This window comes from Papio anubis, chromosome 8 (genome assembly GCF_008728515.1).
Source record: "Papio anubis isolate 15944 chromosome 8, Panubis1.0, whole genome shotgun sequence".
NCBI classification, from domain to species: Eukaryota; Metazoa; Chordata; class Mammalia; order Primates; family Cercopithecidae; genus Papio; species Papio anubis.
The window spans coordinates 108386623-108409054 of NC_044983.1; the positions used below are offsets into that span (position 1 = coordinate 108386623).

The 22432-nt window shown below is 33.7% G+C and overlaps 1 protein-coding gene across 6 annotated transcripts in view; it reads right to left on the reverse strand.

Moving 5' to 3' along the window:
- CSMD3 (CUB and Sushi multiple domains 3) overlaps positions 1–22432 on the reverse strand; it is a 1287556-nt gene that overhangs the window by 869154 nt on the left and 395970 nt on the right. For all 6 annotated transcript variants that reach the window (XM_021942876.2, XM_031650139.1, XM_031650136.1 and 3 more), the window contains exon 5: positions 19760–19967. In XM_021942876.2, the coding sequence (XP_021798568.2) occupies positions 19760–19967 (208 nt within the window). The remainder of the gene's footprint in view (positions 1–19759; positions 19968–22432) is intronic.

Genomic DNA, 22432 nt, shown 5'->3' on the forward strand with positions numbered 1-22432 from the left:
ACAATTAAGTTTTCAGTTTAAATCACTGTCCTATTGAGGATGTTCATTTTCTTAATCAAATATCTTTAATAACTTAAAATTTTAATATATGTGGCTTTACTTCTTTATGTGTTTTCCAACAAGACAAAGTGTAACCTAGATGTCAGCTAGATCATCTCTTTTATTATCTGAATATGTTTTGTTGGAACCGCATGACACAGCAAATGAAAGACAACTGATTGTCTCTCTCTAACACTTCTGCAAATTCCTAGGAGTTTATTTTTTTTCAGAGTCATAAATAAATAAAAAAGAAAACACCTGCCTTTTGACCAACCATTATGACTGTTGGTTAACTAACCATTATCCCGTTTTGTAGAGTAATGTAGGGAAGTATGCTGAACAGAAAATGAGTGTTCAGAAAAAAAGTTAGAGTCATTGTAACAGAGAAAGGCATTGCAGAAGGGACCAGTGAATTTAAAAGGAGATTTTAATGTTTCACTTTTATGGGGTTTTTTTTGTATGAAAATGATCCTATATGAATTGGCTACTTATTTTTTAATCCATGCCATCAAATGATTTTGGGGCTAAAAAAATTTGCCTGTAAGCATTTACTAGATAAGAGAAATTAGTCAAGTTAGGCATAGGCTAGTTTCATGAAAAAGATGCTAATGGAGGGGAGTTGCAGAGGTGACTTTCAAAAGTAATGCCTAAATCAAGAAATTATATTTTGATGACTTGAATTATTAAAATTATTCAGAAAATTGTCTTATTAAGATGAAAAAACTTTGGAATATTTCTGTTTACTTAAAAATTTAAGCTATTTGCATATTAGAAACAAATATACCAATATAAGATAACTTCTCAATTATTAAAATTTTACATTCTCTAATATTTTAGAAAATTGTAAGTTCTCTGTTATCATTTTTTTTTTACACAAACTGTCAAGAATAAATTGTTTATACTGTCTTATGAATAAAATTTAGGGATAAAATTAATGTGCTTAGAAGAGGCAAACTGCTTTGGAAGTCCCTTCCTTCCCTATCCACTCTGCTTTGCCAACATCTTCAATCTCCTCCTTCATTGTGCTGACAATCCACAGCCCAGCAATGCTGTTGTCTGTCTTGTTATGCTTACATATAAGTTATCAAGCCTACTGTAGAAAAAATATGCAAACTTATAATTGTTTCTCTTACAAACACATGTTGTAAAATCTCAACCCTATTCAAAATACTGCCTAGCAATCCTTTGATTCCCACCCCCTTTTTCTCACATTCTCCATAGAAGGTATTTCAAATAAATCTCACTCTCCTAAAATATCCTAACCTACCACTTCTCCTCACTTCCAGGACATGATTTTGCCTCTTTCTTAAGAAATAAATTAGAAACTATTAGAAAAAAATGTATAGTTCAATTTATGGTCACTGCATTTATAAACTTAAATGAGATATATCTATCTTTTTATACTTTTCTCTTATCAAAATGAAAATGGCATTTCCTCTTGGCTAGAACTAAGTAATAGGTTAATAAATTGCAGAAAAAATAATATGCTAAGCATTAGAAATTATGATTAAATTAAAAAATAGGTAAAGGGAGAAAGCAAGAGGAACGTTGGAGTTTAGTGTCAAAGCTGTAGTAGCTCTGAGCAGTGATCATGAAAGTATTTATTAAAGTAGAGCAAAGGTAAGAAGAGCAAGGAATTATTATGAAAAATGCATATTGGGACCTCCTCATAGATTACGATGACTCGTAAGTTAGTGTTTGATTTGTGTAGGTTAAATGAGGTCATAAAATTAGTTATATATTGTATATACTATAGCTTTGGTTTATTTTTAGAATTTTGCAAAGTTTTGTATATCTGTGGAAATTCACACAAGATTTAAAAAATGTAGAATTAGATGTACATTTTTTTCCTTTGAAACTTAAACATATATTTGAATAATGTACTCCCTAATTAAAATATCCTATGTAGGCAAATTGCTTTATTAAATTCAAAAGCAGAACATGCATTTTAACTTCTATGTATCTAAGAACTCTTTTTAACATGCAATTTATTTAGTATAAATACAATAAATAAGCTCTGGTTCTTAAAAGTATAAAAATATCAGTAAAGAATTTCTTTCTCCATGCTAATAATTACAAGAATACTTTCACATCTTCCATCAACACTTACATATATAACATGTATGAAATTTATACAGATTATTTATGCATACAATTACATGTTTTTAATTTATGTATGTATACAATGGTTTTTATATCAAAGATATGAGGTATTCTTTCTAGTAAGCAAAATTTTGCAACTAAAAATTCAAAGAAACATTTTGTATTTAAATGAAACTGGCCTGATTAGAAATGTTTGGAAATGTTTCTTTCAATATTCACCTGATATTTGTGTTAATTCTAACTTCATCCATTATGCAACTCTTTTTTCATGGATCAGCAAGTTTTACATATATTATCAACTCTTCTCACTACACTGCCAAATGGATTTTTCCTTAAGGCAGAAAAAATTATATTTAAATATACTAAAAATGATAGATTATTCGTATTAGGCATTCTCAGCTATCTGGGAGAATTTCTAACTCTACAGAGACAAATTAGATTTAGGTATAAACACAATCTATATTAGCAACTTCAGGCTAAATTTCAAATCATTAGCCCATACTATGATATTAATATATCAAAATTTTATGGAGATGTTTTTGAAAAAGTCCTAGTTGTAAGCGTAATAACAAGAGGTACTTTTGTGATAAAGCACACTGGAGCAGGTATTAAAAGACTTCAGTTTTCATCTTGGATTTTCAATATACACCTTGTTTCTCTGGTTTCTTCTCCCTCAAAAGGGAAAGCTGCGAGAGAGGGGCAGACTAAGATGGCTGAATAGAAGGCTCCACCAACCATTCCCCTCTACAGGAACACCAAATTTAACAAATATCTATACACAAAAAAAGCAGCTTCATAAGAATCAAAAATCAGGTAAGCACTCACAGTACCTGATTTTAACTTGATGGCACTGAAAGCAGCACTGAAGATGGTAGGAAAGACAAACTGAAATTGCTGATGCCACCCTTTCCCAATCCCCCTGTAGCAGCTGCGGTTAGGAGAGGGAGAGTGTGGCAATTGTGAGATACACCTTTGAACTCCATGTTGCCCTGTCACAGCAAAAAGCAAAACCCAGTTGAATTCAGCTAACACCTGTGCACAGAACAGGGCATATAGACTAGCCCCAGCCAGAAAAGAATCTCACCTCCCAGCGGTCATAACTTGAGTTCCAGCAAGCCTTGCCACTGCAGGCTAAAGAGCCCTGGAGCCTCATGTAAACTTGAAAGGCAGTATAGGCCACAAGAACTGTAACTCTTAGGTGAGTCCTAGTACTGAGCTGAACTAAGAGCAAGTGGACATGGGGGGCACATGACCTATGAGAAGCCAGCTAGGGTGACTAAAGAGGTACTTGTGCTACCCATCCCCTTAAAATATGCTGCACCGCTCATGGCTCCAAAAGATACCCTTTCTCCCATTGAGGAAAGGAGTGGGAAGTGAAAAGAGGGCTTTGTATTTCATCTTGGATACCAGCTTAGCCACAGTACAATAGGGCACCAGTAAGAGTCATGACCCAAACTAGGTCATTCCAGGCTCTAGTTCCTGGATGACATTTTTGGACACAAATGTTGGACATACCCTGGACCAGAAGGGTATGCTGCCTTGAAGGGAAGAACCTAGTCCCAGCAGGACCAATCACCTTCTGACTGAAGAGCACTTGAGCCCTGAATAAACAGCAGTGTTGCCCAGGGAGTAAGCCATGGACCTTGGGGAGACTGAGTTGTGCTGGCTTCAGGTGAGACCCAGCACATTCCCAGCTGTGGTGGTTATGGTGAGAGACTCCTTCTGCTAGAGAAAAGTAGAGGGAAAAGTAAAGGTGACTTTGTCTTGAACATTAGATATCAGCTTGGCTACAGGAGAGCAGTCAAGGTTCTTGGGGTTCCCAGTTGGCTCTTGGAGGGCAGGCATTAGCTCTTGGAGGCATTGGCTTTTGGAGGGAAGTTCTGTACTGGCTCTGGGCCAAAGGGGAGCCCACTTCCCTGAAAGGTGAGTCCAAGGCCTGGTATCCTTCATCATAAGCTAACTGAAGAGCCCTTGAGATTTAAGTGAACATTCATGGTAGCATGGCAGTACTCCTTGTGGGCCTGTGGTGATGGTGGCTATGGGGTAAGGCTTCTCTGCCTAAAGGGAAGGGAAGAGTAGGAAGGATTGCATCTCACGATGTGAGTGTCAGTTCAGTCATAGTTCAATAGAATACTAAGTAAACTTCTAATGTTTTTGACTCCAGTCTGGCTCCAGCATGGCATCTCTGGACCCACCCAGAGCCTGGGGGATCTTACTTCCCTGAAGGAGAAAACACAAACTTTGTTAGCTTCACTTCAGGCTGACTGTAGAGCCATAAGGTCTTGAGCAAACATAGATGGCAGCCAGATAGTGGTAACAGTGGGCCTTCAGCAAGACCCAGGACTACATTGGCTTCAGCTTTGACCCAGCACAGTCCCAGTGGTGGTGTCCACAAGAGTGCTTGTGTTACCCCAACCCCAACTCCAGGCAGCTCAGCACAGGGAGAGAGACTTTTTTTGTGTTTGTGAGAAAGTAAGGAAAGAGAACAAGAGTCTCTGTCTGGTATTCCAGAGAATTATTCCAGGTCTTACACAAGACCACCAAGGTGATACCTCTACAAGTCTGCAAGATCCACAGCATTACTTGGCTTGGGGTGCCTACTAATGGAGACACAGCTTAGATCACCATACCTAAGTCTTTTTAAATACCTGGAAAACCTTCCCAAGGACAGGTACAAATAAGCCCAGACTGTGAAGACTACAGTAAACACCTAACTCTTCAATTCCCAGATACTGACAAACATGCACAAGCACAAAAACCCTCCAGGAAAACATGACATCACCAAATAAACTAAATAAGGCACCAGGGAGTTTCCTGGAGAAATAGAGATATGTGAATTTTCAGACAGAGAATTCAAAATAGCTGTTTTGAGGAAACTCGAAGAAATTCAAGATAACACAGAGAAAGAATTCAGAATTCTGTCAGACATATTTAACAAAGAGATTGAAATTATTAAGCACAATCAAGCAGAAATTCTGGAGCTAAAAATGCAATTGGCATACTGAAGAATGCATCAATATTTTTTAATAGCAGAATTAAGCAGAGGAGAGAATTAGTGAGCTTGAAGACAGGCTATTTGAAAACACCTATTTAAAAATGTCTTGAAATGCTATTTGAAAGTGTCTTATATTAGAGAAAACAACAGAAAAACTCATAAAAAAGAATAAAGCAAATCTACAAGAACTAAAAAATGTCTCAAAAGGGCAAATCTAAGAGTTCTTGGCCTTAAAAAGGAGCGAGAGAGAGAGAGAGAGAGAGAGAAAGGAATAAAAAGTTTATTGAAAAGGATAATAAAAGATAACTCCCCAAACCTAGATAAAGATATTAATATCCAAGTACAAGAAGGTTATACAACACAAAGCAGATTTAACCCAAAGAAGACTATCTCAAGGCATTTAATAATCAAACTCCGAATGATCAAGGATAAAGAAAGGATCCTAAAAGCTGCAAGTAACAAATAACATTCAATGGAGCTTCAATATGTCTGGTAGCAAACTTCTTAGTGGGAACCTTATAGGTCAGGAGAGAGTGGTGTTTAAAGTGCCAAAGGAAAAAAAAATATTCTAGAATTGTATATATGGTGAAAATATCCTTGAAACATGAAGAAGAAATAACATTTTTTCCAAGGAAAAGCTAAGGGATTTCATTAACACAAGATTATCCTGCAAGAAATGCTAAAGGCAGTACTTCAATGAGAAAGAAAATGACGTTAATAAGCAATAAGAAATCATCTGAAGGTACAAAGCTCACTGGTAATACTAAGTACAAAGAAAACACAGAATATTATAACACTATAACTGTGGTGTGTAAAATACTCTTATCTAAAGTAGAAAGACTAAATGATGAACCAATCAAACATAATAACTATAAGAAGTCTTCAAGACACAGACAATGCAATAAGATATAAATAGAAACAACAAACGTTAAAAACTTGAAGGACAAAGTTAAGGTGTAGAGTTTTTATTAGTATTCTTTTTGTTTGTTTGTATCTACAAGCAGTGCTAACTTGTTATCAGTATAAAGTAATGGATTATAACATAGTTTTTGCAAGCCTCATGGTAATCGCAAATGAAAAACATATAATGGATGCACCAAAATAAAAAGCAATAAATTAAATTATACCACCAGAGAAAATCACCTTTATGCAAAGGAAGACAGGAAGGAAACAAAGAAAAAAGAAGACCACAAAACAACCAGAAAACAAATAACAAAATGGCATAAGTCTTTAATTATCAATAACGACATTGAATATAAATGGACTAAACTCTCCAATCAAAGGATATAGCGTAGCTGAATGGATTAAAAAAGTAAAATGAGACCCAATGTTGCTAATGGAAGCACATTTCACTTGTAAAAACACACACGATTGAAAATAAAGGGATAGAAAAGATATTCCAGGACAATGGAAACCAAAAAAGAGCAAGAGTAGCTATATTTATATCAGGCAAAATAGATTGGCAAAAAGTAGAAGGGCCAAAGAAGGTCACTATATAATGATAAAGCAGTCAATTCAGCAAAAAGATATAACAATTTTAAATATGTATTCACCTAACAGCAGAGCACACAGATATAAAGCAAATATTATTGGAGCTAAAAAGAGAGACAGACAACAATACAATGAGAGCTGGAGACTTTAACACCCCACTTTCAGCATTGGACAGATCTTCCAGACAGAAAATCACCAAAGAAACATTGGACTTAATCTGCATTACAGACCAAATGGACCTAATAGATGTTTACAGACCATTTCATTCAATGGCTGCAGAATACATTCTTTTCTTCAGCACATGGTTTATTCTCAAGGATAGATCATGTTAGGTCATAAAACAAGTCTTAAGCATTCAAAAACACTGAGATAATATCAAACACCTTCTCTGACCACAATGGAAGAAAACTACAAATCAATAACAAGAGAAATTTTGGAGACTATATAAACACATAGGAATTAAGCAATATGTTCCTGAATGACCTGTGTGGCAATGAAGGAATAAGGAAGAAAATTGAAAAATTTCTGAAAACAAATGATAATGGAAATACAACATATTAAAACCTATGTGATACAGAAAAAGCAGTACTATGAGGAAAGTTTACAGCTACAGGTGCCTACATCAAGAAAGAAAAACTCCAAATAAAACACCCATCATGCATCCTAAACAACTATAAAAGCAAGAGCAAACCAAACTCAAAATTAGTAGAAAAACAATAATAAAGATAAGAGCAAAAATAAATGAAATAGAAATAAAGAGAACAATATAAAAGATGGTAAAACAAACAGTTTTTTTTTTTTGAAAACATTAAACAAAATTGGCAAAGTTTTAACCAGACTAAAGAAAAAGAGAGAGAGAGAGAGATGGAGAGCAGATACACATAAGCACATAAGTAAAGTCAGAGATGAAAAAGAAAACATTATAATTGATATTGCAGAAACTCAAAAGATCATTAGTGGCTGTTGTGATCAACTACATGCCAATAATTTGGAAAATCTAGAAGAAATTGATAAATTACTAGACACATACAACCTACCAAGGCTGATCCATAAAGAAATCCAAAGCCTGAACAGACCGACAACAAGTAATGAGATCAAAGATATAAAGAAAGGTTTCTAGTAAAGAAGTGCCTGGGAGTCGATGACTTCAGTGCAGAATTCTACCAAACATTTAAAGGAGAACTAATACTAATCCTATTCAAACTATTCTGAAAAATAGAAGAGGAGGGAATACCTCCTAACTCATTTTATGAGACCAGTATTACCCTGCTAGCAAAACCAGAGAAACATTTAAAAAAAAAAAGAAAGAAAGAAAGAAAGAAAACTATAGGCTAATACCACTGATGAATATTGATACAAAGATCTTCAATAAAATACTAGTAAATCCATTGCAACAACACATTAAAAAGGTCATTCATCTTGCAGGGGTTGGTTTATTCTAGGGATACAAGGATGCTTCAACATGTGTGAATCAATCAATGTTGAATTAAAGACAAAAAATATGATAATTGCAATTGATGCTGAAAAGCCATTTGATTAAATTCAACATCCTTCATAATAAATACCCTGAACAAACCAGATATAAAAGGAATATACCTCAACATAATAAAAGTCATATATAACAGACCCCCAGCTACCATATTTCTGAGTGGGAAAAACCTGAAACTCCTTCCTCTAAGATATGGAACATGACAAGGATGACCACTTTCACCACTATTATATAACATAGTACTGGAACTCCTAGCTAGAGAAATCAGAAAAAAAGAAAGAAAAAATGGGCATCCAAATTGGAAAGGAAGAAATCAAATTATTTTTGTTTGCAGACTATATGATCTTATACTTCAAAAACCCTAAAGAATCCACTAAATAAAACTATTAGAACTGATAAACAAATTCAGTAAAGTTGCAAGATACAAGATCAAAATACAAAAGTTGGTAGTATTGTTATATGCTAACGGTGAACAATCTAAAAAAAAAATTAAAAAAATCCTGTTTACAATAGCTACAAATAAAATAAAATACCTAGGAATTAACCAAATAAGTGAAATATCTCTACAATAAAAACTATAAAACATGATGAAAGACTTTAAAGAAGACACACACAAAAAAAATTGAATGGTATTCCACGTTCATGGATTGGAAGAATTCATCCTACTCAAAGCAATCTACAGATTTAGTGCAATCCCTATCAATATACCAATGAAATTATTCACAGAAATAGAAAAAAAATCCTAAAACTTATATGGAATCAGAAAAGACCCAGAAGAGCCAAGCTATCCTGAGCAAAAAGGACAAAATTAGAGAAATCACATTACCTTACATTAAGTTATCATAGTTATCTAACCAAAACAGCATGTTATTAGCATAAAAAAGACATCTACACCATGGAAAAGGATGGAGAAACCAGAAACTAATTCATACACCCACAGTGAACTCATTTTTGACAAAGTTGTCAAGAACATATATTGTGGAAAGGATAGTCTCTTCAACGAATGATGCTAGGAAAATTGGATATCCATACGCAGATGAATAAAAGTAGACACCTATTTCTCACTGCATACAAAAATCAAATCAAACTGGATTAAAGGCTTAAATATAAGACCTCGCACCATGAAACTACTACAAGAAAACATTAGGAAAAATTTCCAGGATATTGAACTGGGCAAAGATTTCTTAAGTGATACCCCATAAGCACGGACAATCAAAGCAAAAATGGACAAATGAGATAACATCAAGTTAAAAACTTCTGTACAATCAACAAGGGAAGACACAACCCTCAGAGGGAGGAAAATATTTGCTAACTACCCATTTGACAAGGAATTAATAACCAGAATATATAAAGACCTTAAAGAACTCTACGAGAAAAAAAAATCTAATAAACCAATTTTGAAATGGGTAAAAGATCTGAATAGATAGTGCTCAAAAGAATACATACAAATGGCAAACAGGTACATATGAAAAAGTGCTCAACATTACTGATCATCAGAGAAATGCAAATCAAAACAATAATGAAACATCATCTCACTCCAGTTCAATTGAAAATAACAAATGATGGTGAGTAGGTAGAGAAAATGGTACCCTCATACACTTTTGGTGGGCATGTAAATTGGTACAACCACTGTGGAGAACAGTTTAGAGGTTTCTGAAAAAACTAAAAATAGAACTACCATATGATTCAGCAATCCTATTGCTAAATATATACGCAAAAGAAAGGAAATTAGTATATCAAAAATATATCTGCAGTCCCATGTTTATTGCAGCGCTACTCACAATAGCCAAGATTTGGAGTCAACCTAAGAATCTATCAACAGATGAGTAGATAAATAAAATATGCTATATATACACAAATGGAGTAGTATTCAGCCATAGAAAAGAATAAGATCCTGTCATTTATAACAACATAAATGGAACTGGAGGTCATTATGTTAAATAACACAAGCCAGGCGCAGAAAGACAAACTTCACATGTTCTCACTTATTTGTGGGAGATAAAAATGGAAAGGATTGAACTCATGGAGACAGAGAGTAGAAGTATGGTTATCAGAGGCTGGGAAGGGTAATGGCAGGGTTGGGGATAGTGAGGATGGCTAATAGGTACAAAAATTATAGTTAGAAGGAATGAATAAGACCTAGTATTTGCTGGCACAATAGAATGGTTGAAGTCAAAATAATTTAATTTTACATTGGAAAACAACTAAAAAAGTATAATCAAATTGTTTGTAACACAAAAGATAAATGCTTGAGGTGACGGATACCCCATTTGCCCTAATGTGATTATTATGCATTGCATGTCTGTATCAAAATATCTCATGTAACCCATATATATATACACATCTATGTACCTACAAAAACAAAAAATAAAAAGCAACAAAATAATACAGCCACTTTAGAAAAAAAAAGAAATATTTTAGTTCTTGAGAGATGCTCATAAACTATAGTTACATCACATAGTTGCAGTATTGATGAAACCAAATTTATTGCATTAATTTCTATAGCAACAGTTGAACATTGGAATCACCTCATTTACAGATTTCCTGAATCCTTGCCTCTCGAATGCAAAGCAATACATTTGTGCAGGAGCTAGAAAATCTGCACTTTAACAAACACCACAGGCACTTCTGTTGTAGGTATTACAAGAACATAATTTGAGCAGTATTGCTGAATGTGGACCCATGAGCTTTGATACACACACACACACACACACGTATATCCATATGTGTATATATATATATAAAATATATGTAAAAGATATAGAGATTATATCTACACATATGCATACATATTCACAGACAGGTATAGGCATAAAGACATCTGTGTGTGTGTGTGTGTGTGCGTGTATATATATATATACCTATATTTATACCTGTACATGTATACACACATATACACACATTCATATCTGTGTATCTATATATGTATACCCATATATGTGGTATCTATACCTTATTTGTGCTATCTATTTTTGGCAATGAAGATCATACACTCTGTGATAAGTCAGTCACCCATTCCCCTGATTCTAGTCTTTGATAAACAGCCTTCACCCTTTTATTTCCATATGCAGAGCTTCGAAATTAATTAAATTCCTTATGACCTCTGACATAAAGCAGTCTCCTAAATGGCCTTTCAATTTTCACTTTCTTCATCTGTCTCACTGTTTACTTACTGTATTTTTTTCCTCCTGTCTTCCACAGGCAGATTTTCAAAGGGAAGTTTACTTTCTACTACTGTAGCTATCTCTGCCAGTATAGACATAAATATAAACACACACATATTTCTATAATATGTAAAATACTAGTGAGTATTCATTATACACATTTTTCCTAGAGGGACTGCATCAATAAAAACCATGTGTTAGAGATTGCTAGTTATCCCCTAACACTTTTTCTCCTTTTCTTTCCTAAAAATGGGAATTTTAGCTGGGCGATGACTAACCAGAATAAGGATTACTGAGTCTCTAACAGTCAAATATCTGTGTAATTAGATTTTGGCCAATGGGATATAAGCAGAAATAGGAGACAATGAAATCGAAAATGTAGGTCAGCAACCAAAACCTTGTTTAAGAGGTAGATGATGACTGCCATTTGGGTTTTCCTTTTCCTTGTTCTTCTTCCTACTGTTTGGACTGTAACTTAATGGTTAAACTTGAACAAAATATGATCTTGGGAATGAAGTAACCTACAAGCAGAGCAGTCACATAAATGGATCCTGAATGTTTGATACTAGGTGGTGGTGGTGCGGTTCCCATAAATGCCTTATGTCTTGTTTTAGCCTCTTGGTTTTTGTTTGCATTTTGCTTATATTTTCTTTTATTCACAGTTGAACCTAATCCAAACTAATTTATATACAACTTCAGTCAAATAATGTACAACCATTGGAAAAAAACATGTAAAACCAGATTGTCAGTGATGTCAAATTATATGTGGAACAAAAATCATTTACACCTTTCACAAATGTACATGAAATATGTATGGTGTGAAATGTTCAGGGCTAGGCATTCTGTTTATTTTGAGATCCAAGTTCTCATTAAGATCCCGTTATTTAAGCACAGATATGTGTACAGATAGAAATGAAGCAAGAGAGAAAGTAATCAGGAAGGAGAAAAATCACAAAATCTTAAGATTGTTGAAGTCACAGGAAATTATGCATTCCAAAGTAGGGTGAACAGAAACAAAAGATGAGAAAAAATCTGGGCAGATACCAACATATACAGAATGGATGATGAAGGAAAAAAAAGAAGAAAAAGTCTGAAAGGATATAGTCAGTGAGTAATAGGAAAAGGTACAAGAAAGAAAAGACATCCCAGTGACTAAGAATGAAGGATGTTCTGGAAAAGAGGTAATAATCAACAAAGTCAAATGCTGCAGATAAATCAATTGAGATAAGTATTAAATTAGGAACTAAGAAGTTATTGTTCATTTTGTAAAAGACAGTTCCAAAGAAATGATGGGTAAGCTAGTTTAATGGTGATCAATTAGGGGGCAAAAATTGATGGTATAAAAGGGAATTAAGGAAATTGGGGCATGACACTACTGAGTAGTTGAGAAGGAACAGTGCACAAATGGAGAAACTAGTTTTAGATGGGAATCAGTCTTCATTGGAAATTTGTATTGACTAAATTTGTTAGTTTAAATCGAAATGTTTAGTGTTATTTTAAATAATAAAAATAAATAATTGTACAAAACAATGTAAATAAAACAAAATGTGTTACATACCTTATTGCATTCTTAATTTGAATAACATTACATAGATATTCTATGTTATATAACCTGCATGCCATGTTTTCACTAATATTCTAATCTTGATAACCATATCATTCCCTTGACTTCAGCCAGTATTTCATTTTTAATGACTTAAAAATTCTTATTCCTACTTCAAATTATATATCATAATTAAGTCACATATCCGGTGGGACATGTTCTTTTGGAAATTGTGCTTATCTGCAACCTATATCTTACAAATTGAAATCATTATTTATCTTCTGGGCCCAATGCATTAAAACATCTTCCTGATCTTTCTATTATTACTTAAGTATTTTCCATAATCTAATCTGAAGAAATCACTATTACTCTCTTGGATATTCAATCACTCATTCCCTAATTTTAGTCTTTGAAAATCAGCCTTTAAACTTTTATTTCCATATGCAGACTTTCCAAATTAATTAAATTCCTTTTAGCCTCTGGCATAGAGAAGCCCCCAAATGGTCTTTTAATCTTCATTTTCTTCTTCTATCTTACCCTTTAGTCACTGTAATTTTTTCCTTCTTCCTTTCACAGACAGATTTTCAAAGGGAAGATCTCTTTCACTATCTCTACTCCTTCACTTTGCTTAAATGATTCTCCCCACTCTCTTTATCATTAATTTTTTCAATGTCTAAGTAGGTGATTCCCATCACAGTATTAACTCTCCCAATTAACAAGCAAAACCACAAAAATAAATAAAAATTCTTCTCATTCTACTAATCTATTTGTCACTAGGTCTTATTTCTTCTATCAAATCATATATTCGTATTCACTAATTTACTACAGTTTATAATAATCTATTGTATATTTCAAAGTAGCTAGAAGAGAATAATGTGGATCATTCCAGCATACAGAAAAGACAAATATTTAAGGTGATGGTTATCCCAAGGACACTGACCTGATTGTTACAATTTTTTTTTTTTTTTTTTTTTTTTTTTTTTTTTTTTTTTTGAGATGAAGTCTTGCTCTGTAGCCCAGGCTGGAGTGCAGGGGCGCAATCTTGACTCACTGCAAGCTCCACCTCCCTGGTTCACGTCATTCTCCTGCCTCAGCCTCCCGAGTAGCTGGGACTACAGACGCCCGCCACCACGCCTGGCTAATTTTTTGTATTTTCAGTAGAGACGGGGTTTCACCGTGTTAGCCAGGATAGTCTCGATCTCCTGACCTCGTGATCCGCCTGCCTTGGCCTCCCAAAGTGCTGAGAGTACAGGCGTGAGCCACCGCGCCCGGCCGATTGTTACAAATTATATGAATGTATTCAATTGTCATATGTGGGTCAGGTGCGGTAGCTCACGCCTGTAATCCCAGCACTTTGGGAGGCCGAGGAGGGCAGATCACGAGGTCAGGAGATCTAGACCATCCTGGCTAACTCGGTGAAACCCTGTCTCTACAAAAAATACAAAAAATTTGCCAGGCGTGGTGGCACGCGCCTGTAATGCCAGCTACTAGGGAGGCTGAGGCAGGAGAATCGCTCGAACCCAGGAAGCAGAGGTTACAGTGAGCTGAGATTGCTCCACTGCACTCCAGCCTAGGTGACAGAGTGAGACTCTATCTAAAAAAAAAAGAAAATTATCATATGTACTCCAAAACTATGTGCATCTGTTATGTAAACTATGTACATCTATTTCTTGCAAATTTCCCTGAACAATTTATTTATGGTATCTGTTCTCTAATTCTCACTTAAAATTATTCCAATCACACTGTCATCTGCAAAATTACTTTTATCAAAGTTATCGGTGACTTCCATGTTGCTAAATCCATTTATTAATTTGGGAACATATTTTATAATAAGCTACAAAAAAGGAGAAAAACATCTTCCCTTGCTCCTACTTTCTTTTTAACCTATTGTCCCATCACTCTTTTTTGCAAAATTCCCTGAACAATTTATTTATAGTAATTGCCTATAATATCTCTGCTCCAGTTCTTTCTTAAAACTCCTCCAGTCAGCCTATCACCTACAAAATTACTTTCATCGAAGTTACCCAATGACCTCTATGTTATTACATCCAGTGATTAGTTTTGGAGCTTATTTTATTAGCTTATCATTCACATTTGACAATTGGCCAATTCCATCATAATTTTTTCATTTGGTTTCCAGGAAAATTTATACAGTCAATATTCTATGTCTGTGGGATCTGTATTAGCAGATTCAACCAATCACAAATCAAAAGTATTTGAAAAATAAAAAATATCAATACAACAATAATACAACAAAATGATCCATACAGTTTTAAAACTATGTATAAAGCATTTGCATTATATTAGGTATTGTACATAATCTGGAGATTATTTAAAGTATATGGAAGCATGTGTGTACGTTGTATGCAAATAATACTACATTTTATATAAAGAACTTTAGCATCCTAAGATTTTTGTATAAGCAGGGGTGGTCCTGGAACCAATTTCCTGAAGATCCTAAGGGATAACTGTACCGTCATGTTTTTCCTCTTATCTCATTTACTCCGACTCTCAAACTCCTTTGCTGGTTCATCCTAGTTTTGCTGACATTTTAGTGTTGGAGTGTCGCACGACTCAGATATTAGTTCCTTTTTCCTTTTTTTAAAATGTAATAATCACTTCAACTGGTAGAAATAGGAATAATTACTTCCATTTTGAGATTTCCAAATTTAGAAGCTTAGCCCATACCTTTATTTGAAACTAAGATTTGTATCTCCAGCTGTCCCCTTGAAATCTTCAACTACAGATTTATTAGCCATCTCAAACTTAACACGTCCACATTTAAGCTACACACCATCCCTCCAAAAATGTTTCATCAATAGCCTTCCCAATATTAGTTAATTTCAATTGTATTTGCTCAGTTCTGCAGGTCAAATAATCTGGCATCTGTATTAGCAGGTTATTAGAGCTATTCTTTAGAGCTATTCTTTTCTTTCTATTATTTATCTTGAAAACCCAATAATTTCACCTCACCTCCACTGCTATTTTCTTATTTCATAATTATAAACTCTCACTTACATACCACAAATAATCTCTGTTCTTTTAGCTTTTCCTCTTATACTTTATTCTCCATACGGTAGCCAGAGTGACTTTTGTTTTTTAAAGTAATAAGGTCAATCATGTCATTACTGTGCTCAAGCCCCTCAAGTGAATTCACATTACATCTAGAGGAAAAGCCAAAGATGAGTCTTGAGCCAGGGTCTATCAATTGTCTGTCTTTCTCTCTTACTGCCTTCACCAATGATCATTCTTTTCTAGCCACAATGGCTTCTTAGGTGTTCCTACAACACAGTAAGGCCCAGTCTGCTTTAAGTATTTTGCTCTAGATGTCATTTCTGCCTGAAGGCTCATCCAGTTGACTAACTTCCTTATATTCATCAAGACTTTGTTCAAATATCAACTTTTCAATTAAGTAAGCTACACACTCATCACAACATTCTTGCTCTCCTGACCTCTCTTACTCTTCCACATCTTTTCTTTCTTATCACTCTCTAGACAGAGTGTGTGTGTACCTTATTTATGTTGATCACTGCCTGCTTATTGTCTTTATCCCCTGAGAGAGCACAAGTTCTACAGGAGCAGGCCTCTTTGGTGCTTTAGATACAAAAGCACTTAGAACAATGCTGTTATGTAGCAGGCACCCCAACAAGTATTTGTTGAATAAACATTGAACAAATGGAATTCTGGTAAAAATCCAAATCAAGTTTGGAAATAATTTTAAAAAGCATCTAATCCAACTCTCCATCCAAGGCTTGGTAAATAGTTATTTACAAAGTATTGCATTTAGTTAACGTTTTACTTTTTTGTTTCTGCCATAGCATCTAAGCAGACAATGCCATATCATCAGAATTAAGAGAAACCTTGGATGTTATAGGTGAGAAACCTGAGACCTAGGGAGGTGACATGACTTACCCACTGTCATCCATCAACAAGAAGTCAAAGTTGAATCTAGAACACAAGCATCTTTATGCTATGTCATTTTTTATTTCACTATAGTGGATCAATTGACATTCATCAGGTCTCACAGTTTTATCCACCAGTAATAATTAAATGAATGCATTGCATTCCTGTTGAATTATGCAGTGATGCTACTTTAAAAATATTTACACTGACTAAGTGTAAATATTCTTTTTGCAGCACAATTGTTGGGCTGGTTTAGTCTGTGTGACCAAAGTAAAAAACAAGTTAATCAAGCTTTGCCACACTCTATGCACTTCAGGAGTAAAACTATAATGTATTGTAGCTAGTGACAAGTTTCTGGTCTCTGAATGAAGGATCTGAAGTCCAAAAATTATTTGTAATTTTAATCAAAAGGATGTGAAGGTCTCCTTGTTCACCTGTTTTGAATTCTATTATAAATTGAATATATTATGTGAACAGTGCATACTTATAAGGAAGAATGCTTGATATAATGTCATCTGAAATAAAGTGTGTTCTTTTGATGAGTATATCTTTAAAAAGACATGAGAACTTTAAAGGATTTAAGGTGATCACAGGGCCAGAATTAGATATAAAAGCTTTATTTTAATTATTTACAGATCATTTAATACATAAATTCTCTAACTAATACATTTTAAAAGGAATGTTGTTTTAATATACTTAAATGACTTTATATAATATTAATTTACCAACACTATGCATCTTTATGTTGGCATTTATAGAAATATAGTTTGAACATTTGTATTGATTTTTTGAAACATGCCAAATGATTTTATTTTTGATTTATTATATAGCAAAGATTTTGACAAGTCTACCTAAATTTTACTGTAACATTAATTTTAAAAGAATGCAAAACAATACATTTCTTAGTTGCTATTTTCTAAAGATGAAAATAAATAAAGTGGCAAAGTGTCTTTTAAAGGAGAAAACGGAGAAATTTGTGGATCTGATACTCTTATTGGACTAACTATATTGTTGAAACCACTTAGATTGTTAAGAAGATATACAAATCATTACTAAGCATGTTTAATCTGAAACAAGAAAGTGACCATATGAACATAAATGGAGAAATTATAATCCACAGAGTAAATGTGAGAAATTTGGTTTCTAGAGTTTGGTGGTAGCTCAGGAACTGGTACTATAAAACAGAGTTCTATTTTCCTTTATTGTATCCAGTAGTCAAATATTGGTCAAGTTAAAACTGTCATTTTAATAAGATCACTTGTATAGCAAAAGATATTACAATTATTAAAAGATGTATGGCATTATCATCTACCTTATTATGACTTGAATATGAATCACCATTGAAGTAGCAATTTCTCAAATAATAGCTTTTAAATTATCTAGCATTTAAAACCAAAATTTAGGTGGATTTTATTGCATTCTGGTATGAATTTATCATACCAGGCATATAACTCGAAGTGTTGAGGGCCTAAATGTAGAGGGGAAATAAGTGAGTGTATCTAAGTGTGTTACTTTTGTTCTATCTTGCAAGGTAGGATTTACAATTAAGGAAATGCTTTGTACTTTTGGTGAAGCCCAGAAAACTGTGAAGTTTTAAAACCATTTACATAGTGTTCTTTTAGCAGAAGTCCACAATGTTGTCTACTTTCCCTTCTTCACAGTCTTCTTCCCTTGTCTGCATGAAATTATTTCTTAAGATTTCCTTCCTTCTCTTACCTCTTCAAATTACTCCCTCAGTTTTCTTTGCTGTACCATCCTTCTTAGTCCACGCCTTATATGTTGTTAAGTCTCAGATTCAGTCCTAGTCCTCCTTTGTCTTCTCATTTTATCCTCTCTCTATCTACTTAATTATATTGTTGCCTATTGGTTCACTTACCATCAATATTAACTAAATATCAGTGTTGTGATTCTACTCTATTGAATCATATAAGAGATATAGTTGTCTAGTAGATGGCTTTAATTGCACATCTCAAAGAATCTTCCAGCTAAAATAATTCAAAACAAATCTCGATATTTACAGGGTTCTCATTCCAAACTTAACCTTTCCTCAATAATTCCCAACTCAGTGAATATTACTACTGCCTTCACCATTTGTTCAGGTCAGAAAACCAGGTTTTATTTTAATACTGCCTTCTTTATCACCCCCAGTCCATTACAAAGTCCTTTTGATTATACATCATCAATATCTCTCAATTCAGTCTATTTCCTTACCTCATTAATATGACTCTAATTCAAGCTACCATGATCTTTTCTTGTAATACTGCAATCATCTCTTAAGTGATCTTCCTGCAGCGAATCGAGCCCCTCTTCAAATCAATCTCTTCATTTCAATAGGAATAATCGTTTGGATATTCAAACCTCTTCATGTAATTGTTTTGGATAAATCCATGGTTCTTAGTAAATCTTCACATGGCTTAAAAGATCCTCTCTAGTCTAGTGTTTACCTATCTCTTTCCTTTATCAATGTCATCTTATTCTTTCTTTCACTTAGTTACTGAATCATAATCTAATCAATGATATAATTAGATACAAATTTTTAAAATAGCATAAACAAACATTTTACTTAAAAAATATTATGTCTTAAAAGCATGTTCTGAATACTTTGCAGGTTCCATTAGACCATGCCTTGAGTCGCTAAAGAAACAAACCATATTCCCCCAGATCATGGTGTTTAATTTTTGCTTTCAGATAACAAGGTATATAACAGCTCTACTTAAACAAAGGAAAATTACTTCCAAGATTATTCAATTAATTTGAGAGAAACCATCAAGTATGGACTCGCATGCTAAAAAGCACAACTGTAGGTTACAAAAGGAATAACTTTTGTTTATACATGTTTTGAATTTCCATCTATTTTTATGTAAATAGCCCAATCTTCAAAAATATCCTTCAGCTCTGACAACCTCTTCACATAACTTTCCTATAAGATCTTTTAAATACCCAAACCTGTAAAAGTCCACATTCAGTTGTTCTTTGTTCCCTAGTTTGCTTCAACAACATCAATGCAAGGATAATAGAAGCTATTTACTTACCATATTGTAGGGGGCTCAGAACCTTCTATTTCTAAGTAATCATATTTCTCTTCCATTTGAAAGTCAGTAAATATGAGTGAAATTGTGTCCCCAGGCTCTGCTACAATGGTCCAAGTGCAATCAGCATTGTTATGGTACTCATTAGGAAAACTAGGGCTGGATATGACGCCACTGGATCCTCTCATTGTTCCTCCACAAGCATCTTCAGCTGTTAAAAATGACAAAATGTTCAGTTTTAAGTTATTAAGATAAATGCAATTGTTCAGTTGTAAGTTATTAAGAGAAAAGCAAGTCAATATTTTTGGATAAAAATAACAGTTCAAATGTGATACCAAGTGCATAATATACTAATAAAGATTAAATAAAATGAGAAGTTTATGAAAAAATGTATAAGCACATATACAAGTATAAACTAGACCTTAACAATTTTATAACAATTGGTTGAAATAGCAATGAAAGTAAGCAAAAAATTTACACTCCAAAATTAGACATTAGGAAAATAGAATCAATATATATTTTTTTCATGTTTAAGCGATAAAGTGAGTTAAACAAAGGAAACATGTATCTCAAAGTCTGTGATGGGAAATCTTTGATCACTTTGTTTGTTGATGGAAAAAACTTTTGATTTTTTAATGCAGGTATGTACAACACAAAGACATAATTTAAGAGACAATATAATATAGTTCATGTCAATGGTATGTTTCAGAATTTATTGAAAAATGTTTGTAGAAAAACAACTCAAATAAAAGTACATCACATATCCAGGATATTTTGTTTACAAAGAAATAATAGGGTAACTAATATATCTTTAGAAACATATTCCTATGAAATCAAACAGTATATCTTTTACTAAGTAGTCATATAATGTATATAGATAAAACACGTAAATAACTTTTTGACTAACGTTACTTTGGGATCTATGATTCTGATTTTCCAAATTGGGGTCATAGATACTCCACTAGTCTACTTGTGGCTGACGATAGGTGCTAGCAGTGTGGTTATATGAGTAGCTGTGTTTGGTATGCAAACATAAGAAAAAACTCCTGTTTCGTAAAGAAATTGAAGTTGGGGCATTCGCCTTATTATAGCATTGTTTAGGCCAATCACGCTAATAAGTTACAAGTTCACTTGTGCAATAAATTGTCTTATTACTTATGTTATTGCCTTGGTCAACTCAGGGAATTCCTTCAATTGAAGTTTTTGAGGAAAACTCTGGCTCCATAATGACCAATTATTATTTGATGTGACCGATAGCTCCAGATCCTAAATCAATAGAGCCGGACAATATCTTTCTATTCAATTCCATGATGGGTAGAAAGTAAAAAAAAAAAAAAATGCTTTGTTATTAGAGACAATTTTATTACTATATTATATGCATCAAATGGTATTTGTTTTTTTCTTTCTTGCTCTTTATCCATTTAGCTCCATAATCTATAAATCAAAAATGTAAGTATATTCCTCTTAAAAGATATTTAACATTTATCACACACTAAATATATATATATATATATATATATATATATATATATTTGTGTGTGTGTTCTTTCTCTTGTAAGTTTGTTAGATAAATAAAATTAACTATTTTCTTGTCTAGACCATGTGGCATACTACTACAAATATTTTCACCAATGCCTTCAAGACCTAAACCTTCTAGTAAGCCTGTACTGCTGTCTCTACCCCCAACTAAATATCACTTATATTATTTCCCTTCTCAAGTACCAACACCAGCGTTGAATACTACTTTGACAAAAAATTATTTCACTAGCATATATTCACAGTTCAACTGGCCCACAATCTATTTAAACAAGTTCAATAAGCTACTTATTTTCCTTCCTCTGGATAAAATCTGAAGGAGACACATAACATTCTAGATCACACTCAGATTAAAGAAAAAAAATCCTACAGTTTAGAGATTATAGTTTAAGTGTTCTCATCTCAAAAATGAAAAGTATATGAAGTAAATAAAATGTTAATTAGCTCACTGTAGCCATTCCACAATGAATACATATTTCAAAACATCATTTACACATGATAAATATACATAATTTTTGTCTGTTTAAAAATAAATGATTTAACTTAAAAAAATCACAGTACATCAATTAATACATCCAGTCCTGGGTAATCAAAAATAAATTAACTTCATTTTGATTAAGCTTCTTTGCTCCCCATACCTTGGACTTATGGCAGATGGAGCAGAGGTGGGGCTGAGGTGAGATGGAGAAGTCAAGTCTTCTTCCTTGTTTTCCCTGCTAGTATTTCTGTTCATCCCCCCTTCTCACTGAGATCTCTATGGGCCTCCTGGGGTTACAAGTAGGAAGGATCAGAGGATATGAATCCTCTTATTTTCCTAACACTAATTTGGCATTGGTTTCTAGGAGCTTTGTCAGACAATTAAAGAAAGATGATTCTTTCACTCATACACCACTTCATGGGATCCACAGAGGTGTCACCTTCAGTTCCATTACTGTGGGTGATTGTGTTTCTCCAGCTGGCTGCTTACATTTCTCTCTTATGCTATAGGTATAGAACAGTACAGTTCGATCTTCTTTCCATATGTCTCCTCACCTTTTCAGATTGGCCTCTTGGGCAGGATGTAAGACCATGCCACAACAGAACTCCCGCACAAAAATCCTGCATTTAGTCAAATGAAAACACATCCATTTATTCATCCTC